General features: G+C 35.7%; 3 protein-coding genes across 5 annotated transcripts; 1 reads left to right on the plus strand and 2 right to left on the minus strand.

Moving 5' to 3' along the window:
- Nucleotides 1–143: 143 nt before the first annotated feature.
- Nucleotides 144–10,330, plus strand: LOC111638076 (anaphase-promoting complex subunit 7-like). Of its 3 annotated transcripts, XM_023383717.1 has the most exons (18): nt 144–295; nt 2,341–2,463; nt 2,540–2,617; nt 2,667–2,765; nt 2,844–2,959; nt 3,029–3,142; nt 6,552–6,639; nt 6,703–6,798; nt 6,870–6,958; nt 7,027–7,141; nt 7,217–7,358; nt 7,852–7,952; nt 8,030–8,074; nt 8,143–8,255; nt 8,495–8,611; nt 8,681–8,798; nt 8,864–8,958; nt 9,054–10,330. In XM_023383717.1, the coding sequence occupies exons 1-17, from the start codon at nt 218–220 to the stop codon at nt 8,918–8,920; spliced, it is 1,689 nt and encodes a 562-aa protein (XP_023239485.1). In that variant the 5' UTR covers nt 144–217; the 3' UTR covers nt 8,921–8,958; nt 9,054–10,330. The 3 variants fall into 3 exon arrangements, with proteins under 3 accessions (XP_023239485.1, XP_023239476.1, XP_023239492.1); XM_023383708.1 differs by having other exon boundaries at nt 8,864–10,330; XM_023383724.1 differs by having other exon boundaries at nt 2,682–2,765; nt 8,864–10,330.
- Nucleotides 10,329–20,084, minus strand: LOC111638095 (ribosomal oxygenase 2-like). Its single transcript, XM_023383738.1, has 10 exons — nt 19,979–20,084; nt 16,532–16,610; nt 12,545–12,944; nt 12,350–12,469; nt 12,138–12,269; nt 11,348–11,454; nt 11,154–11,271; nt 10,846–11,077; nt 10,682–10,782; nt 10,329–10,610 (listed from the first exon to the last, which is right to left on the minus strand). Exons 2-10 carry the CDS (start codon nt 16,606–16,608, stop codon nt 10,440–10,442), a joined length of 1,458 nt encoding a protein of 485 aa, XP_023239506.1. The 5' UTR covers nt 16,609–16,610; nt 19,979–20,084; the 3' UTR covers nt 10,329–10,439.
- On the minus strand, nt 14,151–15,751 carry LOC111638109 (arrestin, lateral eye-like). The gene has a single exon (XM_023383754.1). It carries the CDS (start codon nt 15,510–15,512, stop codon nt 14,331–14,333), a length of 1,182 nt encoding a protein of 393 aa, XP_023239522.1. The 5' UTR covers nt 15,513–15,751; the 3' UTR covers nt 14,151–14,330.
- Nucleotides 20,085–21,358: the final 1,274 nt, after the last annotated feature.

Raw genomic sequence — 21,358 nt, forward strand, 5'->3', positions numbered from 1 at the left:
ATTAAGAATTTTATTATCGACATACCATATATATATATATATATATATATAATTAAATATAAAAATTGTAAATTATTTTTTACTAATATTAATTCAGTATAATTATAAAAATTCTAATAAAACATGTACATCGAGTAGCAGTCAGTGCTGCCAGCTGGAATGATTTACAGTTGGCAACACTTAACACTCTAAATTTGAAAAGATAGAGAAGCTTTTCATGGTACTGAAAATGTCTTTGTACAACCAACTCAAACTTCTTTACGATCAAGGTCTATACAGCAATGTAACTAATTTGGTGGGTTTGTATTTATATAAATTTGGTAATAAATTTACATGAAATACACTAATACTCTTTAAATTAAACTTAAACACAATTCGAACGTTAGAGGTTACTTTTAGGTAAATGCTTAGGTAGATGTGTGTATACAAAATACCTAAAAGTAACTCCTATCCACATAAGCATATTTCAGTCAAAGAATTGGTTTTTTTAACATTAAATGAATGTAAATTTGCGTTTTTACACATTTTTTTACAACTAAATGTCATATATTCAATGGAAAACAGTTAATAATCTTATTTGAATGGAAATTATATAAACCTCAAAGGAAAAATGCATACATTTTTTAGCAGAACGAAGAAATGACATGCCACTTTCCCATTGTATGCCGCATGCATAGAGTTCGGCATTCAAAATGGACGTGTTGCCTGACAATAATCGAGCTGATAATGTATCCCGTTTTGTTTGAAATGTTACGTTGTCGGTTTGCTTATCTGGCGGTGACAGGGCTTCAGGGAGGGCAGAGATAAGGCAGAATGTCACGTTAGTGGAACAGGTATTATCTGCACATTTTTGAACTAACTAATTTTAAAGTTTAGTAATCTGTTTTTGGTACTTCTCCCTCTCTGCCGCGTACGTCGGTTCACTTCTTGTGACCTCTTTGATTTGTGTATGCAATTAATGGATGGCCATATGCAAGCATTCTCCTTAAATTATAAGAGAAATGGGAGAGCTGTTTAAGCTTGTTATACTAAACCATTTGCACTTATTTGTAATGCTACATTGAATTAACTAGTGTTATTTTGTGCCGTAGCGTCGCCAATACTGTTAACAGACACTTTGCCATTTCCGGTTATGAAAACAAAAAGAAAGGGTTCTCACTAAAGTAGGCCCAAAATATATAATATAAACAGTTAATTTTTGTCAAATAAGATTCTAAAACAATGTAAGGCCAATTTGAGCTTTAATTAGAATTGCCAAAATGGCTTTGCAAGACTGAAGTGTAGTGTAGACAAGTTTCTTCTAGTATTCTATACCAAACTCTTCTAACACACCCCCTGCTTTTGCTGTTTATTTTCAGGCCGCTTCTTCCCCACGGTATTTGTAACCATAATATGCCAGCTGTTCTCGCAATGGTAATGTAACATTCATAGTATAAATAAATTCTTTAATTCTAGAATGCATTGAGATAGGTTATATCTCAGTTTTTAACTTAAAATTAAAAGATGAAACACTGGATCTGGGCTTCTTACGGGAATTGTTTTTACTAAACGACAATTTGTGTATCAGTTTAAGTGACAATAATGCTAGCAATCGAATAAAGAACATGTTTTACTCTACTTGGTACGGTGATACAACAGAGTTGACTTGGAAGATATGGGATTTTGTGTTACAAAATTGTTCTTTGATTGTTGAAATTGACTTGACAGTGAAGTGTGGGTTATTTTATCAATTAAACACTGTATTTGCAGATTCATTTGTAAAGGTGTAGTGCCGACACCTTTACCAAATATGCATCCCCAATCCATTTGATTTGTCTGAAACTTTACTGTATGCATCAAGCGAACCCAGTTGTAGTCCTTCACTTTTCTATGCTTAACATGGAGTTTACCTTCAGATTTGTGGAAGTTAAATTTGAGTTCATGCGAATACCTAACACCACTTCACATCCACATGCTATTCGACCAGATGAGAAACTGTATACTTTCTACCTGTCTGCTCTTCCCACTTTTCTTTCAGTTCAGGAGAACTAGCAGTACATCCTTTGCAGGCTGATGTCAATCCTTCCTGGCAAGGAATACTGATACATTTACCAACCGATCTAGCCTTCTTTCAATGTTTACATCTCTTTTATAACACAACATGCAATTGTTTATTGATGACAATGCGGACTCTGCTCTATTTCACAAGATAAAAAAACAATTACAGTCCTTTTTAGCAGTGTTAACTGTTTTAAACTTTCCTATACAATCGATAATTAAATGATTAAAGTGTGTCAACCTCCTAACTGAGAATCCCATAACTATATTTTATATAAATTCATGACTTTTTTACAATTCCAGGCAAGCATGATACTGACAATTAGCGATCACAGTCACGATTTACTCCTGCCGTCTGCAAAATATCAGATTTTGGTCTATTATGGAGATTCGTTATATCACGCAAAGGATTACAGAAAAGCAGAGGTTAGTCTCATTACTATTATGTTTAATTTATTTATGTAATTAAGTCCAAAATCTTAATATTTACATTTTTTTAAAGACAATTTTTCGTAAGGCTCTACAACTAAAGAAATCTATGGCAAAAGCTAAAGGAAAATCTCAAGGAGTTACACAGGGAGTAAGTTTACTTTTTTACAGATTTTATTTATTATAAATCTTTTAAAAAGGTGTCGATAAATCAGGAAATGGCGTCCGAAGTCGATGTAAAGTATCAGATCTACCTCTGTCATCTACATCTGAAGCAATACAGTCAGTCCATAGGCGTCGTAAGTTGAATTTTTACGTCGTCTTTTGCCATAACATATTATTAAACAATTTTAAAATATTTTATACGTTCATCACAGCTCGAAAGTATCCCCGGTAAGCAGCGAACACCAAAAATTAACATGGCTCTAGCAAAATTGTATCATCAGAGCGGAATGGAGAGATCTGCGATTACCGGTTATAAAGAAGTGTTAAAGTATGGTACTTAATTTACTTGTGAAGAAGATTCTGTTTCTTAATTTTAATAAATTTTTGGTTTCGACAGGGTCTGTCCAATGGCCGTCGAAGCCGCTTTAGGTCTCTTGGCTCTTGGTGTAAAGGGAACGGAAGTCGCTTCATTGATGCTTCATTCTTCTTCGGGAATACCCAATATGGAATGGTATATCAAATTAATATATATATTAATTACAGTATTGGTATTTTGACTCAAGAAACTTGCGTTAAACATCATTTTTGGAATCTTCCAGCCATTTGTCTTTCTCAAAACACAATGAATCTTTCAAATTTTTGTCGGCTTTGTACACATGCAATAAAAGCATCTTGCAAGCTATTTTTTGATAGCATGCATAGCGTCATCACAGCTCTACAAACTTCATTGTAGGGTGTGGCAGAGGTTGCACATACAGCAGTGATCATCAAATGCACAATACTTTGCACGCTATTGAAAAATGGCTTCCTGGACACCTTTCATACAATGCTGGCAACAATGTTAGATTAATAGAAGACAAATGTTAGATTAATGTTAGATTTGAGAAAGACAAATGACTAGAATATTCATAAATGGAATTTAAGGTAAGTTTTTGCTCCTGTCCATAAATTGCATGATCACCTCTCTCATATATAAAAGGGAAAAGGGAGGATAAAATTTTAAGTTATTTTTACTTGGGCTGGCTTTATTCATACAGCACATTTTTCCCGTAGACAAATTGTGCATCCACAGACCATGGTCTTCTGTTTATATGAATTATTTGGGGTGGTCGCAACCTCAGTAATTAAACGTATTAAATGACACGTGGGGAGTATCTTGGAACATATATAATGCATGTAATCATTGATGAAATTTTGCATTAATTATTATTATTATTATTATTATTAGTTTATTGATTCAATTTCAATTGTACAAAAGGGGGAGAAACAGATAACAAGTAATGAATTTAGATATTACACAAATAAATAACATAAAAGGAGTATATATAGTACATAAACAGATAACATTAATTACAAATATGCCAATGATTGTAAAACAAAGGAGTATACATTATAAAGGGCCATTTTAGATAAATTAACTTTTTTAACGTGAATCATTTTAAATTCTTCACATATGATCTTATTTTTTAGATGAAATAACACGAGACAAAAAGCAAAGATATCAGTCGATACTGAATCAACAGTGCTTTTACAATAAGGACAAAGTCTGTTACTAGAAATTTCCAAACGATGGCCCTTTATCATAATACGAAATTTAGTCAGGCGCAGCCGTATAATTAAACTTTTAACGAGCTAGCTTACATCATAATTTAAATAGCCAATTGCACCATCGCCTTGATATATTGACAAGTAAGACAGGTCTTAGTTCCACAGTTGTTAATGAAAATTTTATCAAAGCGGTGAAGTCTTCCACCATTACAAAAAGCAATTCCCTTTGATTTTCGAATACAAATTGTAAGATCATTTTCTTCCAAATATCTATGCATTCAGTTGACTTTTCTTTGAAGAGAGACTCTAGAGTCAGCCAACAACAGTATATCGTCTGTGTATAGAAGACGATGTAAATCATCTGTTTTATTTAAGAAAAATCCCGAGCTTTCTGAGCGGGAGAAAATATTAGGCAGATCATTGATGAATAAAATAAATAGAAGAGAGCTTAGGGGTTCATCCTAGAGTAGATCCCTATTAGAAAAACACTTAGAGAACTTGGAATCCACTAGTATGCGATAGTTTGTATTACATAATAAGTTTATAATTAAACAAGTAAAGGAATTAGAAATGCCCAATCTCTGAAGTTTTCCACTCTAAATGTTAAGATTGACCTTATTGAAAGCTTTATCCAAGTCGACAAAAACTGAGTAAACTTTCCATCTTTTCCTAGCTAAGACTATTTGTATTAATGCATTCGGAATAAAAACATTATAACTGGTTTCTCACCCTTTGACAAATTCACCTTGAAATTTCAAAATTACGCTATAGCTATTCGGCCACTTAATCAATCGACTGGACAGTAATCCAGTAAACAACTTTATGAAATTATTCAGCAATGCAATTGAGCAATAGTTATTGAGCAAAATTATCCCCTTTCTCGTAAATCATTCCGAGCAGGACTCTCTTTGCGTCTTGTAGAAAAATAGGCAGATTTTTTGTCATGTTCAAAAAACATCAGAACCAGGAGCTGATTTGTTATTTAACTTAGAAATTGTAGTTCATTCAGGGAAAATGGATTATCTAGAATTGGAGAAAAACATTCGACTGTAGCATTTAGGGCTCGCTGTAAGGTCGGGAACAAAAACTTTCTTCTAGAAAGGCTTCCTGGCTGTTTATCAAAATATTATTATCGGAACTCCTCTTGAAGTTTATCTTATTTATAATTAATCGACCAAAATTCCTTTTGTAAGTGACAATTCACTCTTTTCCAATATTTTCTCTTCAAGGAACAAAAACAAGTTTTAAGATTGCAAAATTCAACAAGATTTTCTTTATTTCTATTATTACGAAAAGCTCTCGATGCTCTGTTTTTAATTTTTTTTTTTTTTTTTACTAATTTACAGTCATTATCAAACCATCCACAAGAGTGCAAACAAACAATCCTCCATTTAGTAATTCAAGACAATCTATCAATCTCTCACTCGTGATAATATAGTCAATCACCAAAGCACCCAAAGGAGATAAATAGGTAAATTTCGCCGGAGTATCATTCGGATGACGACCATTTATTATGTATAATCAATAGGTTTTAATTAAATTTATTAATTGTTTTCTTTTATTAACTATTGCGTCATTTGATGAACGTGGAGATGAAATGGAATTAGCATTTTTGTACCAATTCTCGCATTGAAATCTCCAATTATTAGGATACTATAATCCAGAGAATAAACAGAAATAATAATATATTTCTATAATTTTATAATTCTCTCAGTTGGAATTTCCCTTGCTTCTCCTAATATTGTTCCAAGAAGGTTTTGAATCTTCCCCTCAATCTCACCATCACTGAAAGATAGTCCTTGAACTAAGATATTCTTTTTTCTAAGTTCATTCGCCATCATGTCTGTTCTTAATTCGAGTTGGCATAGTCAATCATCATAATCGGTATGCAAATTAGTCGGCTAATCTGTTCTGGCTGTTGAATCATTCAAAACCGAAAACAGTCTATCAAACCTTTCATCCAGATAGGATTTAATTTCCTTAGATAAAGAAGAGATCATCTATTTTTGCTACCTTTAAGGTAGGTTCACTCTGTGAGTGTAGTCTTTTTCCCATAGTTACAGCTGAATTTTCGGTTGAAGTGGGTGGAGTGCAAGAAGAAAAGATCCAGGATTTTCCTTGATACCACTCAATATCGACAAAATCAGTATTACACATTTCTCGACAGTATAACAAAGATACACCTTAGACGAGCACCATTATTATTTAATAAAGAGCAATGCCGTGTAGTCTTGCCAGTTAATGATCTCCATTAAAATTTGACAAGCATATGCATCTTCTTAAACTTACAATCTATCAAAATAGGAATTTAAAATTCAATATATTGTCGTAATAGCAACAGACATTATTACACCTCACTTCAATCTTTCTAGGTTATCAACATGGATTAAGGCTCATGCTCATCTTCACGCCAGAGAACTCTCTCTCTCTGTCGCCACCTTTAAGCAGTTAGAATCAAAGGTATAGTCATTATATACTTAATAATTAAACCAATTTAAACTGATGTTTCATTATTTTGATTAGACTCTCCTGCGTGACAACGTGGACATCCTCGTATCGCTCGGAGAAGCTTATTATTATAGCGGCGATTTCACCAACGCTCTCGTCGTTCTGGAGCGGGTAACTTTCGGTTCGTGTGATTTAAGAAATTTTATTAATTTGGAGTTATAAGTCTCCGAATTTTTTGTTAGGCCCATAGTCTCGATTCGCTTCTCCTGAAAGGAATGGACATATACTCGGCCCTGTTAGCCAAAGATAGGAAAGTGAAAGAATTAGAAAAGTGAGTTAAATTTCAATAAAACAGAGAATAAAGTGTGTTTCAATATTATATTATTACTATTTTAAAAGTTTATCCACTCAGCTGATGTCGATAAGCGATTCAACTCCAGAACCGTGGATAGCAATGGCATATTATTGCTACGTGGCAAAGAAAGGTACCCGAGCCATTTACTTTGCGCAAAAGGTGAGATTTCTTTCTTGTAACGTATTGCATGTTTCCGAGATCAAATAGAAGTATTATTTACGTCACACTTGTTAGGCTTGTATGATAAACGCTCGTCACGTCGAAGCATTGTTGCTGAAAGGTACTATATTGCTCGAATTGAAGAGGGTACAGGATGCCATTACCCATTTCGGAGAAGCTTATAAAATCGCACCATTTCGATACGAGACTCATAAAGGTAAGAAAAGGCAGTTTTTATCCTTTTTGTGTTGACATTTGATCGCTCCCTTGTCTTGTTCTTGCTCTTGCTCTTCTTTTCTCGAGTTTTACTTCCTATATTTATCTTTACGCGTTGTTCTTTTTCTGTGTGAATTATAATCCTTTCTGATACTTATATGAAAGGATTAAGTTTACTAAGTGACAGTTTGACACGAGGCATTTTTCAGTATGAGTAATGTTCATGAAGAGTGAGTTACTGTAGTGAGCTCAAAGATTCATTAATCTGAATAGTTAATTACAATAATATAATGTACAGAAGCAAATTCCTTTTGTGTGCCGCTATAGATACTTGCCCTTTCCTTGTCACTCCGGCTTTTAAACATTACAATTTGCTTGCGATACTAATTGGCAAATGTCTTTACATATCGTTAATACAAAATTTTTCAAGCCCAGTTATTAATTAAACTCTGCTATAAACTAGAGATATTTATAATTATTTTTCTTGAAATTAGGATTAGTCGACTGTTACATGGCACTCCATCGTACACGTGAAGCCATCGCTTTTGCCAGTAATGCCTGCAAACAACTGGGACAGACACCTCGATCCTTAACGGTAAATGGATATTGCGTTATTCGGGATTTAAGACAAAAGTATTTAAATTTTAACTCTGTTTCTTTCATGTTATCTAGTTGTATGCTTCCGTTTTAACCAAAGATCCACTATGCGTCGAAAAGGTAATTGTCCTTGCCGCGATACTTCGGCAAATTTTCTCGAAGGTGTTTTGAATTGTTTAAACTTTTAGGCGAAGACGCTATTAGAAAAGGCTTTAAAACAAGATTCCACGTATCTCGAAGCCGTGTATCAGCTGACCGAAATTTATGAGCAGGAACGCCAATATCAGAAAGGAATTGAACTGTAAGGTATTTTGTCAATCATCGGTTTATAGTTCAGCGGTGGTACAGGGTTTCGAGATTGCTAACTGTTGCCAGATTTGGCAAGAACGTTGACCAATTTGTAGTCAAACTCTGGCCGGCAGCTAAATCTGCACTGACGTCAAGTGAACGTAGTAGAACTCTGCTACCGTTGGAGCATAAACCAAACTTTAAATCATTAAATATTGACAAAAAAATTTATAGAAAAGTATCTTCTTCCAGTCTCAGAAGACAAATTGAACTGCAGAGCACCAGTCGCTTACATCAGATGTTGGGTGATTTATTAGCGAGAACAAACGAACACGAAAAAGCATTACACCACTTCAGCATAGTTCTAAAGTAAGGATCATATCTTAACAAAGTATTAATAAAAAAGAAAACCAGTCAAATAAATCTTTATTTCTACAGCATGGATCCAAATAATGCCAGAGCAGCGGAAGGGAGGCAGAGAGTCGAACAGCATCCCGAATCTCTAGAAAGTTCTTACGAAGTGGAGGCAGAAGACATCGGCGATTCGGAAAATGAAGTAATTTTAGTATAGAAATTTTGGCCACATTTTACTTAAATTGCTGACAAGTATTTCCATTTTAGGTTGAACTAGAAGAGAGCGAAGTGGAAACGATATGGTCCGACATAGATTACACATAAATACAAAGACGTTTGTGTATATTTTTTAAGTTATTTCGGTATTATCTTTCATTACCTTTATCGTACGGGTAAGCAGAAGTAATTGTGGATTATACTAACATTAATTTTTTTAATAATGTTTTGTTTTGATAAGAAACACCGGTCAAAATTCAAATTGAGTTTACAACTGGATACATTTAATTTCTTTGCTCAAAGTTGTCGTGTAGGGATGTAATGGGGAAATCCCGGGACCACCGATTTATAGGGGAAGAGCGTGGATCACAAATAACCGAATGTTAAGATAAACATGCGGGATATAGATTGAAATTACTTGTAACTTCTGTGTATATATGCATTTATTTTTGTGTAAAGTGGTCAAAGTTTTTGTGGCGTCTAATAAATTGTGTATATATAAAACAATTTCTCAAAATGCAATGACCTGTGGGGTGTACAGTACATAATTCATTGTTACTATTTTGAAATGCCTAGCTTTAAAACAATACAAGGATAAACAAAACCAATTCTTTGTCTTGCAGTGTAACTTGTGCAGTTCGAATCTGGAAAACTTCATTCCACCTGTTCCTCTCAAAATGTATAGCAGATTGAATAACATGATGATTGTTTTAAATGTGTGTGTGATTCTTCTATGTAAATTCAGTGATATTGGCCACTTTTGTATGGTATGCTGGGTCATTGGCATAACCTCACCACTTTGTGTGGGATTGTTTGTCAGTATGGAAAAACCTGGGACCATATTCTGGTCACCGTCTCTGGTCTGGTCTCTTGCAAGCCAGTCGCTGATTGGCTAATCCAAATGATTAGCCAATCAGCAACCGGCTTGCAAGAGACGAGACCAGAATACGGCTCCTGGTTCTTGAGTTCTATGCTTCAAAACTGCACATTAAGCTCCAAAAAATTTCGAGCATAATGTGCGGTGCACTTCACTGGAACACTGCACCACTTCACTGGAACACTGCACATTAAGCTTGGGGTTAGCTCATGTTCCCAATTTTCCAAGTCCCAGATCCAATGTGTGGAATGTCATTTTGTCCGAAAAGATCATCTTTTCCAAGAACTCGGGGATTTCAGCACAAACTATAGGTGACAAGGCTCATTGCCTTTCCATCACACTTAAACAGTTTGAAGTGTGTAGGTATAAACAAGTTTGCATGCCAAAGCACCACTCAAAAATTCTTCACACCTTACCTGTGTCTACGGTGTACCTGTTTTGATGGATATCTTGTATCGAATTCTGTTCTGAAACAGTGTCAAACTGTGATGGGTGACTTAAAGCTAAAGCATTTTGAAATGGTAATAATACATTATGTTCTGTACATCCCATATATGATGCAGATTTTTATAATCAGAGGAATTACCTACCACTACAAAGCGAAAGGCAAAGAAAAGAGCAATATATAAATCATCTCAAACAATTTATTGTATAACAAATTAAAAACCATGTGTGTTTTATGCACAGTAACATACTCGAGTGTTTTCCATTTAACACAATTATATACAAAATTCGGATCTGCTTTAATATTCAAGAACTGTCGACTACTGTAATAAGATGCTGAGTCCACAGTGTTGTGACCAAATTCAGTTTGTCGCTTTCGGAGGGAAGCTCGAGATCGGAAACACGCATCTCCACACGTTCCTGTAATTGCTCCAGGGCTTTTGCGTAATGAGGCGGAAACTTTAAAGTGCTGTTGATCTGAAAGAGCAAAGCTTATTTTAACGTTCACATGTAATAAGATAAAACAAAAAATACAGAAAGAAATAAACCTGTTCGATCTCGTCCTCATCGTCACCTCTGCTCATCATGTGCCTGCTTCGATCGTTCATAACAGAAGAGTATACAAACAAGTACTTGGAAAGGTCATCGTCTGTAACAGTAAGAGGATTTAATTCAAGCCGCTAAGAATTTAATTAGATTAAAATAAAATCACCTTCTTCGTCTTCAGATAAAATACAATGAACGTGGTCCGGATATTTTAAGGACACTAAAGATTTTATACGGGGAGGACTTCCCTCTGGCGTGCTCTCCAATACTTCTTCTTGCCGCACGCCAAACGGCGGAAGTCGAAACTTCATGTAGTCTTGCAACTTTTCGCAAGACGGGACCATCTCCATATTCTCCAAAACTTCCGGTAACTTTTCCAATAACGACTTTACAATTTCCTGTAAGAATTATAGATTTTTTGCTCTTTAAGACACTTTGAAATACTACACCAATTGTCAAAGTAACAGTCCTTACCTTTTTGACTTCAAAAGGACGCGAGTCGAGTTGTATGCCCTGACGAAATTCTACGGATTCATTCATGGCCGCCTCTACTATTTTAGGCATCATTGTCATCAAATAGTCTCCGACGGTACTATATTAATTGTTTAAGTATAATTTTATTTGCGCGTGGAACACAAGTAAAACAATTAAAGGATGGCAAAACTTACTGTTTTTGATAAGTGCTAATTGTAACGTGGGTGGAACAGTCTTTGGAAGTGCTCGGGGTTCTTGCCTGATGGACAGTGCCTCGCGGCATGTATAATAAATCACCAGGCTGTAAAAACAAGTCAAATTTTTCATTTGCCAACATTATAAAATGTATATGTATATGCATGTTATTTTAAATTTGAATTTACTCTTTTTTATTTATTGAAATGGAGAACAATCGACCCTGTTTGAGAGGAGGGTACTATCACAAAAAGACAACTGAAAGATGGGAAATTGGATATTGAAAGACAAATCTTGGGCAGGAAGATCTTCGAAGTTGCGGTTGAAAATGACCATATGATAGCTTGTGGAAGACCTTTGAGTTTTGTGCAAAAATGGCCCACACAAGGGATCGTATTCCTCCGAAACATGCATTCTCATACAGTTGTCATCATGTAGCAATCAATTAAATTCAAATGGAAACAAAAGGAGCATCCATTTTGCTCACTATTTTTTGTTTATTCCAGTCAGTCTCTACAAAATTCTGCGCAAGGAAAACATTCTAGAACCAAGATGAAGTAACAAGACACCTCAAACGATTTTTTTTCTTTGATTGGCAGGGTCTATGTTTCTACTATGGCAGGATTCGAATTAGAAGAAAGATGGCAAAGGATATTCAAAACAATATTTTGGCAAAGACATCGTTGGTTAATGACATATTTGCCAAAAGGTTTCTAGGTTTTTCTTTAAAAACCTAGGAAACTTTTCAGACAACTCAATATTATTTACTTCTTAAGCTTCTTAACTTACGTAAAGAGTAAAGGAGTGTGTTGGCTCGCCGATTTCTTCTTGCGTCAGATCGCTGCTGTATTCCCGAGGAAGTTCGACAGGCGGTCTGTACAGTTTCCATTCTTTGCATCCTTCTAACTGAATTATAAAAACCTAAAGAAGAATCAAACGCGTTTATTCTTGTTCCGCACAAAACTCTACATTTGCGTAAATAATTTAAAAAACCAACCTACTTCGACGTCGTCGTAATGCGGAGAGAGACCTTGCGAATTGCGAGGAGTTATGTAAACGTTAGCGCCGACCAGACACTTAAAGAAGCATTCTAATTTCTCCATTAGCTTCCATAATTCATCCTGAGAAGAAACGTACACAATTTAAATGCCATTAAAAGTTTTTATTTATTATTTTCTCGTTTAATTTCCACTTACTACAAATCGCTGAGGTTGATGGATTTGTAAGGTCGCCCCTTCTTTCTCCAGCAAGTGCAGTGCCTTTTTAACTGTTATTCTGCCTTTTCCGTTCAAATTCTTTCTCGCTCCGTCGACGTAACGACAGACGTTTATGTCTTCCACAAATTTCAATGCGTGTTCTTTTAGTAAGTCGAGTAAAATGTTCTTAGAAAACAGATTCGGGGGTGCACCTATGTTGTCGGAACGTTTGACAACCAGAGGCTGTTTTTCCCAATAACAACTAAAGAAATCTTCGAGTTTGTGGGGTTTTAGAAGGGAAGACATTGCGGCACGTGGCGAATCGTACTCGACTACTTGACCCCTCGTGTTTCCGTTGGACTTTTCAGATAAATTATTTACATCTGACTCTCCTTCAGAGCTAAATGTGAATTAGAAATTTGAATATCTAGATTAATAAATGCTATTTTAAGTTTTATACAATCAATTAATTTTAGTCTCTGGCAATCAATCTAGCATATCATATAAAGTCTCTTAGAAATCCTAAATTTCATCCCCCTTTGATTTTTATTTGAGAGCAAATAAAAGCTATTGGTGTTCTAAATAAAATTACAAAACACAAACCATATTATTTCCCATCTACCTTATTCTCTTTTTATAAAATGGAAACTGGCAAATCGTAACGTTTGGATCAGAATGGTCAATTCTCCCACAATGTACGCAAAAACCCAAACTTGTAGCCATAAGGATCGTCCATTAATGCTCCTCCGACACACTGAACACTCCTGGTAATATGAGATCTGAAGTCGACATTTGTTTTCCAGAAAGGCGAGGATTTGGCAAAACGAGGAGGAGATATATCTGTGCTAATATGGGAGAGGGCAATCCGAGTAACCTCCTCATTACTGTCCAAAATCTTTTCATTGTCATCTTATCAGAAATTTTTGTCCCCACATCAAATTAAATTCTCTAACGATAATCGAACAATTCCAATTTTTAAGATACCATTATTAGTGGACGATCATAATGTTTGCAAGTATCCAGCACACGCAATGCTACAATCACCCATAATCATGCAAATAATGCTTTTTTAAGATCATTGCTTATAAAATAAAATTGTTCATGTGTATAAATTTAGTATTTTTTCAAACTGAGTAACAGTCTTGCACATTAACTCTACAACTGAACAATTAATGATCTATAAAATCAAAGAATATATGCTGTCAATTTGTCAATCCACCATTAAGCTCTGCTCTACAAGAGGCTCTTGTGTAGAGCCATTTGTAGAGCAAATGCTATTAAATGTGGCGAGATGATCCATGTTTTTCTGAACGGAATACGGCGGCAACAATCACGACACACTTCTCATCGTCTCTTAAAGTGGAATCTTAGGGATTTTGGACACAAAAACTTACCATAAGTCCTAAATTTGTTGTTCAAGCTTGTTGGGGTGTTCTGTAGTTTATTTTAAAGTTCTGTGTTAAAATAGTTTATGATTTTGTCATTCTTAAAGATCTAATTATAGGAAACTTAATGCAGACTGATGTCATACTATAGAATGTGTCAGCATACAATCCAGAACTGTTTTATGGAATGATATAAGGTAAGCAGTTCCATCAGCATTACATTCAAACCAACAATTAAAGAAATAAATAAATAAGAACTTTAATTTAAATTAATTTTAATAATCAAAACAAGGCTTACATGTTTTCGTTGCAGTTTATTTAAGAGAAACAAAGCTAAAATTAAATTTTTCGCTAGGATTAATTGTAAATTTCCTATCTAAATTCATTCGAAAGCTCGTCGATTATTCTAGATCTTCGCTAAATTGCCTACGTCTCGCAAAGTCCTCAAAGATCAAGTCAGTACTCATCTCTCTTGTCAACTGTTTCTTGGGTTTTTCTTTTATCTTTTCCGGAATGGTTAGATTCGGCGCTAGGTTCGATAATTTGAAAGGAACGTCTGCGGTGAGTTCGCCTCCCAGAGCGCCCAGATATAACCTTACTCTTACGATGTAAGAGATGATGATACCAAGATTATCTCCGGAAGATACCGTGGATGATGCCAGGTTGGTGTCGCCTTCTTTCAGCATCCCGTCAAGGGCGATGCCCCGTTTGTCCTTGTTGTAAGCCGCCAATGGCAACAGGTAGTATGTCTTGTTCAAACTGGCTCCAGGAATGATGGGACAACCTTCTTTGGAGTCGACACTGGCCACGGTCTTGCTGTAATGACCGTTGACGATGGTGACTTCTGTATTCTGGATGATGGATACCTTAATACACTTCACCGTTTTCTTTGAATAGTTAGAAATGCTCACGTGAGCAGCAACTTTATCGCCGTGGATGTATATTTCTTTATCCAAAGTGACCTCCAGCTGTAATTTACCAGGACTCAAAACAAAGCTCTTTCCGACGGAAGCACTGGGTTGTTTATTGTTCAAGGGAGATTTAACATACTGAAGTTTCCTGATGGCCATGTTAACCGAATTGCGTTTGTGAGGTTTCTCCTCTTCGGTATCAGCGACATATAACTTTAATTCATATTCTAAACCCAAAGGTTTACCTTGATCATCAGGACTTGGTTGCAGAGTGACCGAAGGAGGTGCATTTTGGGGTAGTTCAAAGTAAAACGGAGTCGCATCTGGTCCCAGCTTTCTCAACAGTCGTTTCTGCAGATCAGATGTGGCATCGTCCTTAGTTCTCTTCGGATAAATCTCCTCCATGGCAAGATACAACTGCCGACTAAAGTGCAAACCCATAACTTCATCCTCCTCTCTCCCATATCTGAAAGTGGTGATGACCTGCCCGTAGACTTTTCGACCTTTCAGATAGCTGGAGTCGACGAGCACGACACCCTCCACAGGTTCGCAGTATTCTCCGAAATCTCCAAAATCACGCTTTCCCAGGTAAACAGTGATTTTTCCATTTGGCGAGGCCTTCTTGAAAACTTTCACTGCGACGATGTAAGCAAAAAACAGGAGCTGAATCATCTCGACGAGGCGGCACCACTACTAGCAAATGAGTAAAGTCCTCGGCACCGGTTCTCTTTAATAGCATTTACAGTCCGTGACGCATTCACCCGATACACGCAGCATTAAACAAGTAAGGTTTCAGTGTGACAGTCATAAGGTTTCTCTGCATTTCACAACACCGAACAAAACTGCTGATTTATTTTACAAAAGGAACTTGAAATGAAGTAAAGTTCAACGTCCAACAGAGTTCAAAAAACAAAGTTCGATGCTCGGCCAGTTCAAAAAAAAAAAAAAAAGAATTTCTTTTGTAAGCACGTGATAAGTTTAATTAAAGTTTGTAAAGTATTTTAGCTCTGTTTATATATATAAAAGAAGCTAATTAAAGAGACTTTAAGAAAAAATATGTATGTAAACATCATCATAAATAAATAATGTGGAATATAGGACGCGCATTTGTAGGCATTCCGTGACGACGAGCAATCGTAATTGGATTTTATTGCACAAGAAAATGACTGTTAATGGTATAAGTTTATTTATAAATCATCCTAAATGTCAAATGTATTTATTGATATTTATTTCTAGTTTTTTTTTTTAAGATGATTGCTGTATTAACAGACTTTATACTTAACATTTTTCATAATTTAATCATCTCTTCATCAGAAATGTTTATGTAAAGTTGTGAGGATGATGCTGACACACAAACTAAAATCACTGAAATTGCCATTCTTTCAACTTTATCAATTGTTAATATTATGCAACCAACCTTAATTCTAAGAAAATATGGTTGGGGCTTAACAGAGAGGGCCTTTTAATTATACCTTTCTACTATGCCCCAGCCAAACATACATAAAACTGTGCGCAATGATAGGCTCTAACAACCCATTAGAAAATTCGGGGATGTATAAATTTACTTTTGGAAAACATCGTGTAATGCTTGCTATATTGTGGCTGTTTGAGGATGAGAGAACGTCGGCCAGCGAATACTAAACCTCGTCAAACTTTGTTGCTACACGTATAAAAATAATTATAATAATCACCTTTTGTAATCTCTGGCACGTTTACCGTCAACGTCACTTCGATTAGACGACTTTCTTTTCCCGGATGCAGTTTTCATCTCTGTATCAAAGAAAATACATTAATAAAATGGACGAAATAAGAACAAAACTTAAAACACCAGCCTTATCCACACCATTTTGGTAAAGTGAGGAGAAAATCTCAGTCCACCGAGTACCTAGTGATTTGCATACTTACAATACAGACTCGACCACACGTCAATTAAATGTATTCAATATCAACTGTCTGCAAGCAAAACCGACCCCACAACGAGTCCTTTATCCTTTAAACTTTGACAAGAAGTATAGTTTCAGTTGATCAAAAATGAATGTTGCCTCCGGAAAGATTATACAGTATAAAGAGGATTTTATACTGTATTATTATATGTCTTCCTGATAAAATTATTTTTAAAAGCTGATGCACGTTAATAATAATAAGAAATATCTTAAGGGGACATTCAAATATTACGCCAGACATATAGGAAATATTCCCAATTATCGTTTCAGTTACTACTGTTACTGTTTCATAATTTATGATTTGACGCAATATCTAGTGCAATATTTTTATACACGTTTTTAATATATTTATATTTCCCCCTTGAATAACATGGCAACATTTAAATATTGTACATCAATCATTGATCTAGAATTTCCTTTAAAAGGGAATTGTAGAGGTGACATCAGAGAATATCTGCTTTTGTCTGACGATGGGTGATGGCGACAAAAAATTACATCTGTCGTCTATTTTCCTCTTCAATCTTCACGATACAGTGGTATCTGGCTAATCCGAGCTAATAAAAAACAACCCGTGGTTGTTCGGATTAGCGAATTTTTCCCCAAGAGACAACCATAACTAGCGTTTAAGACAAAATATAATCAGATTCTAATGGTACATCAATTTAATTCTATAAAGAAATGAAGTAATTGATAGAAAGAAAACTATTGCATTGTAATGTAAAAGTTAAAAAATTATACAAAAGTTTATTTTATTTAAAAAAGCTTTAATTATTAAATAAAAACAATACGCAATAAATAAAACTTTTTCACCTTTAGAATCGGAATTCGATTAGCGAAATGGGCTGTCTCAGTCTTTGTTGAATAGAAAAAAGTGACATTAAGTTATGGTAAATTAAATAACGCATCAATTAACCATTCGTTTAATTGTTTTGCACTGGGCCCCCCTCCTTTCCTTACGCGTAAGCCCACTCAGCCTGTTATTAATCTGTCACCGTATACAGATAATACCGGTAGGAGTTAACAGTTTACTAAAATCTGTTCGGATTTATGTACTTTATTTGCGGTTTCTTAGAATCGTAATTGGATCCGCAACCCATAACACTATGCCTTACACCGCCTTATGTTATTTTGGAAGAAATAAATGCAAGCTTTTTACTTGCATTGTGAGAATTTCAAAGGTAAGAATTAATTTTAATATTAAATTTCATTAGACCTAAATAATACAGAAGAAAACAACGATTTGAAAGTAATGATGTGAAAATCCGCAGGAAATAATTGATTTAGATAAAGGTTGGAGAGTGGATAAATTAGCTTTTGGTAGGAAAGAATCGAGGAGAGAAAATTTTCAATATTTAGAATCAATTTTTCTAATATATAATTTAAAATACATTTGTTAGGAATGAATATGAGAATTCAATCGACTCTAAACACACTATTAATTCCAATTCTTAATTCTGAACATTATAAACTTATTATATACAGCAAGTCTGAGAAGTCTGCACTTTCTTATTGTAAATCTTTATGATTTTCTTATATAAACCATAAACCTTTTGCGTTTGAAGGGGAGACTCTCGAAGGCACACAGACCCTTGACTTTAGTGTTAATGTCAAAATGGCAGGACAAGAGTTGTTATCTGTTGGTGGCAAGCATATGGATACACAAATGTCATTACAACAATGTTACAGCAAACTTTTGTGTTATGACAGAAGGGAGCACATGCATGAAGCTATGTACTATACTTATTAAAGGGTTTATATGGACTTCCAAGATGCATATGTTGATATTTTAAATCATTCTATATACTGTACTATATTTAAAAACATTAAAATTAAATCATGTAGAGACTATCCACTTTTTGTCGTTTGTTTGTTTGATTACGGCAACACAACACTTGGGCGATCTGCCTAGGGGGATGCCTTCTGGGAGGTCCTTCCAAGGAAAACTGGTCCCTATTTAGGCGTTACGGACGTGGAGAAAACACAGAAAACTCCATGTGGCCAGCTCATCCGAGCGAGGCGCAAACCCACCATCAAAACTCCCAGTGTTCAGGGTATGAAGACTGCTCGGCCACTAGTGGGTCACTTTTTGTTACTTGTAGAAATTATCTAGTACAGGTTGGACCTCCTTAAATTAATCCACACTCAGTCATTGCTAGATTACAGAAATTGACTTTTAAAGACTCCTAAGGAAATTACCTACATTAAGCACACTTATTCTGTAAACAAATTACAGCATTATCAAAGGTAGTACCAAGCTTACAACAGGAAATGCTTCCAAACAGGGATTTTTATTATTTCATGTAATATAAAGCCCAAAACCAAAAATAATACTTGTAGTACCTGTAGTTTAGATTATATGAGAAGTCAGCAGTCAAGATATGAAAAATTATCCGGTCATCGGGCTACATACGTCTGAGGTGCAGGAAAGGAGGATTTACTACATTGAAACAAATTTTAGCAAAGTTATTAACAACATTCTTCGACCACCATTGCAAAATAAATTAGCTTGCTTTATTAGATATATCAAATATCAACAGACTAATGACGGAGGGTGTGACGGCCTTTGCCGGGTGCGATTTTAAAGTACAGACCACCTACCTAACACAATGGCACGTTATTGCTTCATGGGGCCCAGGAATATTTGAAATGGGGGAGTCCCACGTACAGTATTGACTTAGGGCATTTTTCTTCAGGGAAGATATTATCTTATTGGTTTGGGGCCCCACATCATTGCCCTTTACGCCCATAGGATAACGAGCCGCTGATCTAGTGGCTTAAAAAAAATGCTCATGCCCATAAAAAGGCAGCTTCTAGAGATTGGATAGACCCGAATTTAACTCTATCCAAATAACAACGGCTAGACTCCACGTTCGAATAAAGCCCAGATTTTTAGTTTTATTCTTGCTTCATTCATTCATCCATTTTTAGATAATGTTAGCTTGCTTTAACATTTGCTGGCCCAGCCGAAAACGGGGAGGTGTCGAGGGTCGGGGACTGACACATCCAAAATAGAACATCCCCGTAAACATCCCTTCCTGGGATTATTTGACCCCCCTGAATGTCCTGAAAGTAATTTCTACTAAGATTTCGATAAAGAAGTATTGTTTAAAGTTAACTAAGATCTACTACTTTGATATTCGACAGAAATATAAATTTACTCTATCTTATTACAAATATATTCACTTATATCATTACCTAATATCTTGCAATTCTTTAAAGACGTTGAAAACACAAAAAAATTCGATGAGAAAGCACTACACTACATCAACAACACGTGCAACTACTCAAACACGTGTCTTATAATGCTACAAGGGCGCCAAAACGGCAAACGAAAGTAATAATAATAATAATAAATTTATTTTCAGCCTAAGGTAAAAAATTAAATCAACTTAAAAGTTATTTTTTTTACAATAATTTGAATTTTTATGCTTTTAATACTATTAATTAATTTCCCGAAAAGATTAAGTTGCGAATTTACGAAATATTTAATAAAACTACATCCTTCATATAATACAGAGCATTTTATGTCCATAAGCCATTCAAACCAATAAATATATATTACAAGGATAGCCAGATCCCTATTTTACAATGTTAGCCAGGCATGCCAAGTTAGTGACTTCGGCACGAGACCTGGGGCCATATTCTGGTTACCGTCTCTCGCAAGTCGGTCGCTGATTGGCTAATCCAAATGATTAGCCAATCAGCGACCGACTTGTGAGAGACAGAGACCAGAGACGGTGACCAGAATACGGCCCATGGTCTCTTAGATCTCTAGAGGTGACCGGCTGTTGTATGTAATGGCACCCCAAGCCACCACTCCAGCTATGGGGGCGGTGTGCCAAAGCGTAGGCAGGATTGAGGTGTTCACCACGGGATCTCCAGACATAAACACGGCCGTCATCAGTGCCCAAATCGAATCTGAATTCGTCGCTGTTGATGACCCGGTTCCATTCTATTGTAGTCCAATCCCGTCGGGAGTGGCATCACTTTGAATGGAGGCAACGGTGGATGGTGTCAATGCCAGAACACGTAATGGTTGCCGCGATACCAAATGTCCCTCACCTAGGCACCCCGAAATGGTAGATAGACAGATACACAGAAATTTTAATGATGGCACTAACTTACTGTGTCCAGATGACAGACAATGATAAGTTCAGCTATATGCACACTTGTCAGAGGGCAGGCGGTTCTCTCGACTAGTGGCCTGCCAAGGATATCCTGAGCCTGGACGCCGTGTGTGCGAGCTCTCTCTCGTCTACTAGTTTCAACACCTCAGAGTGTTTCAGAACGGCCTAAGTGGCGGGCTATTCAGCGAGATGACCATCCGATTTATCTCAAACCGATGATCCTTCCCCACTCAAACTTTGTTAGTTGTTCACATGGTCTTCGATTGCGAGAAAAGCCATCTCTAGTGATACGGCGTCCCTCTGCATTANTGACTCGTACAACATGGAATTCATATAAAACAGAATAATCAACAGTGTTATAGAGGGTCGACTGTACCAAAAGTTTTAGAGAAAGCACATGTGAAAATACAGACCAATAAATACTAAATGCAAAACTATTTTTTCTTCA

This window comes from Centruroides sculpturatus, unplaced genomic scaffold (assembly GCF_000671375.1).
Source record: "Centruroides sculpturatus isolate CEXI.00-Female unplaced genomic scaffold, Cexi_2.0 scaffold142, whole genome shotgun sequence".
NCBI lineage: Eukaryota > Metazoa > Arthropoda > Arachnida > Scorpiones > Buthidae > Centruroides > Centruroides sculpturatus.

Excerpts from the sequence above, each read along its gene's own strand:
- LOC111638076 (XM_023383708.1), top strand. The coding sequence starts at position 218 with ATGGTACTGAAAATGTCTTTGTACAACCAACTCAAACTTCTTTACGAT. Across the intron at positions 2,618-2,666 it reads CTCAAGGAGTTACACAGGGA|GTGTCGATAAATCAGGAAAT; the intron begins GTAAGTTTACTT and ends TCTTTTAAAAAG. Across the intron at positions 7,953-8,029 it reads AGACACCTCGATCCTTAACG|TTGTATGCTTCCGTTTTAAC; the intron begins GTAAATGGATAT and ends CATGTTATCTAG.
- LOC111638109 (XM_023383754.1), bottom strand. The coding sequence starts at position 15,512 with ATGATTCAGCTCCTGTTTTTTGCTTACATCGTCGCAGTGAAAGTTTTC.
- LOC111638095 (XM_023383738.1), bottom strand. The coding sequence starts at position 16,608 with ATGAAAACTGCATCCGGGAAAAGAAAGTCGTCTAATCGAAGTGACGTT. Across the intron at positions 12,470-12,544 it reads ATCAACCTCAGCGATTTGTA|GATGAATTATGGAAGCTAAT; the intron begins GTAAGTGGAAAT and ends GTTTCTTCTCAG. Across the intron at positions 11,078-11,153 it reads GTCCTTTTGAAGTCAAAAAG|GAAATTGTAAAGTCGTTATT; the intron begins GTAAGGACTGTT and ends TAATTCTTACAG.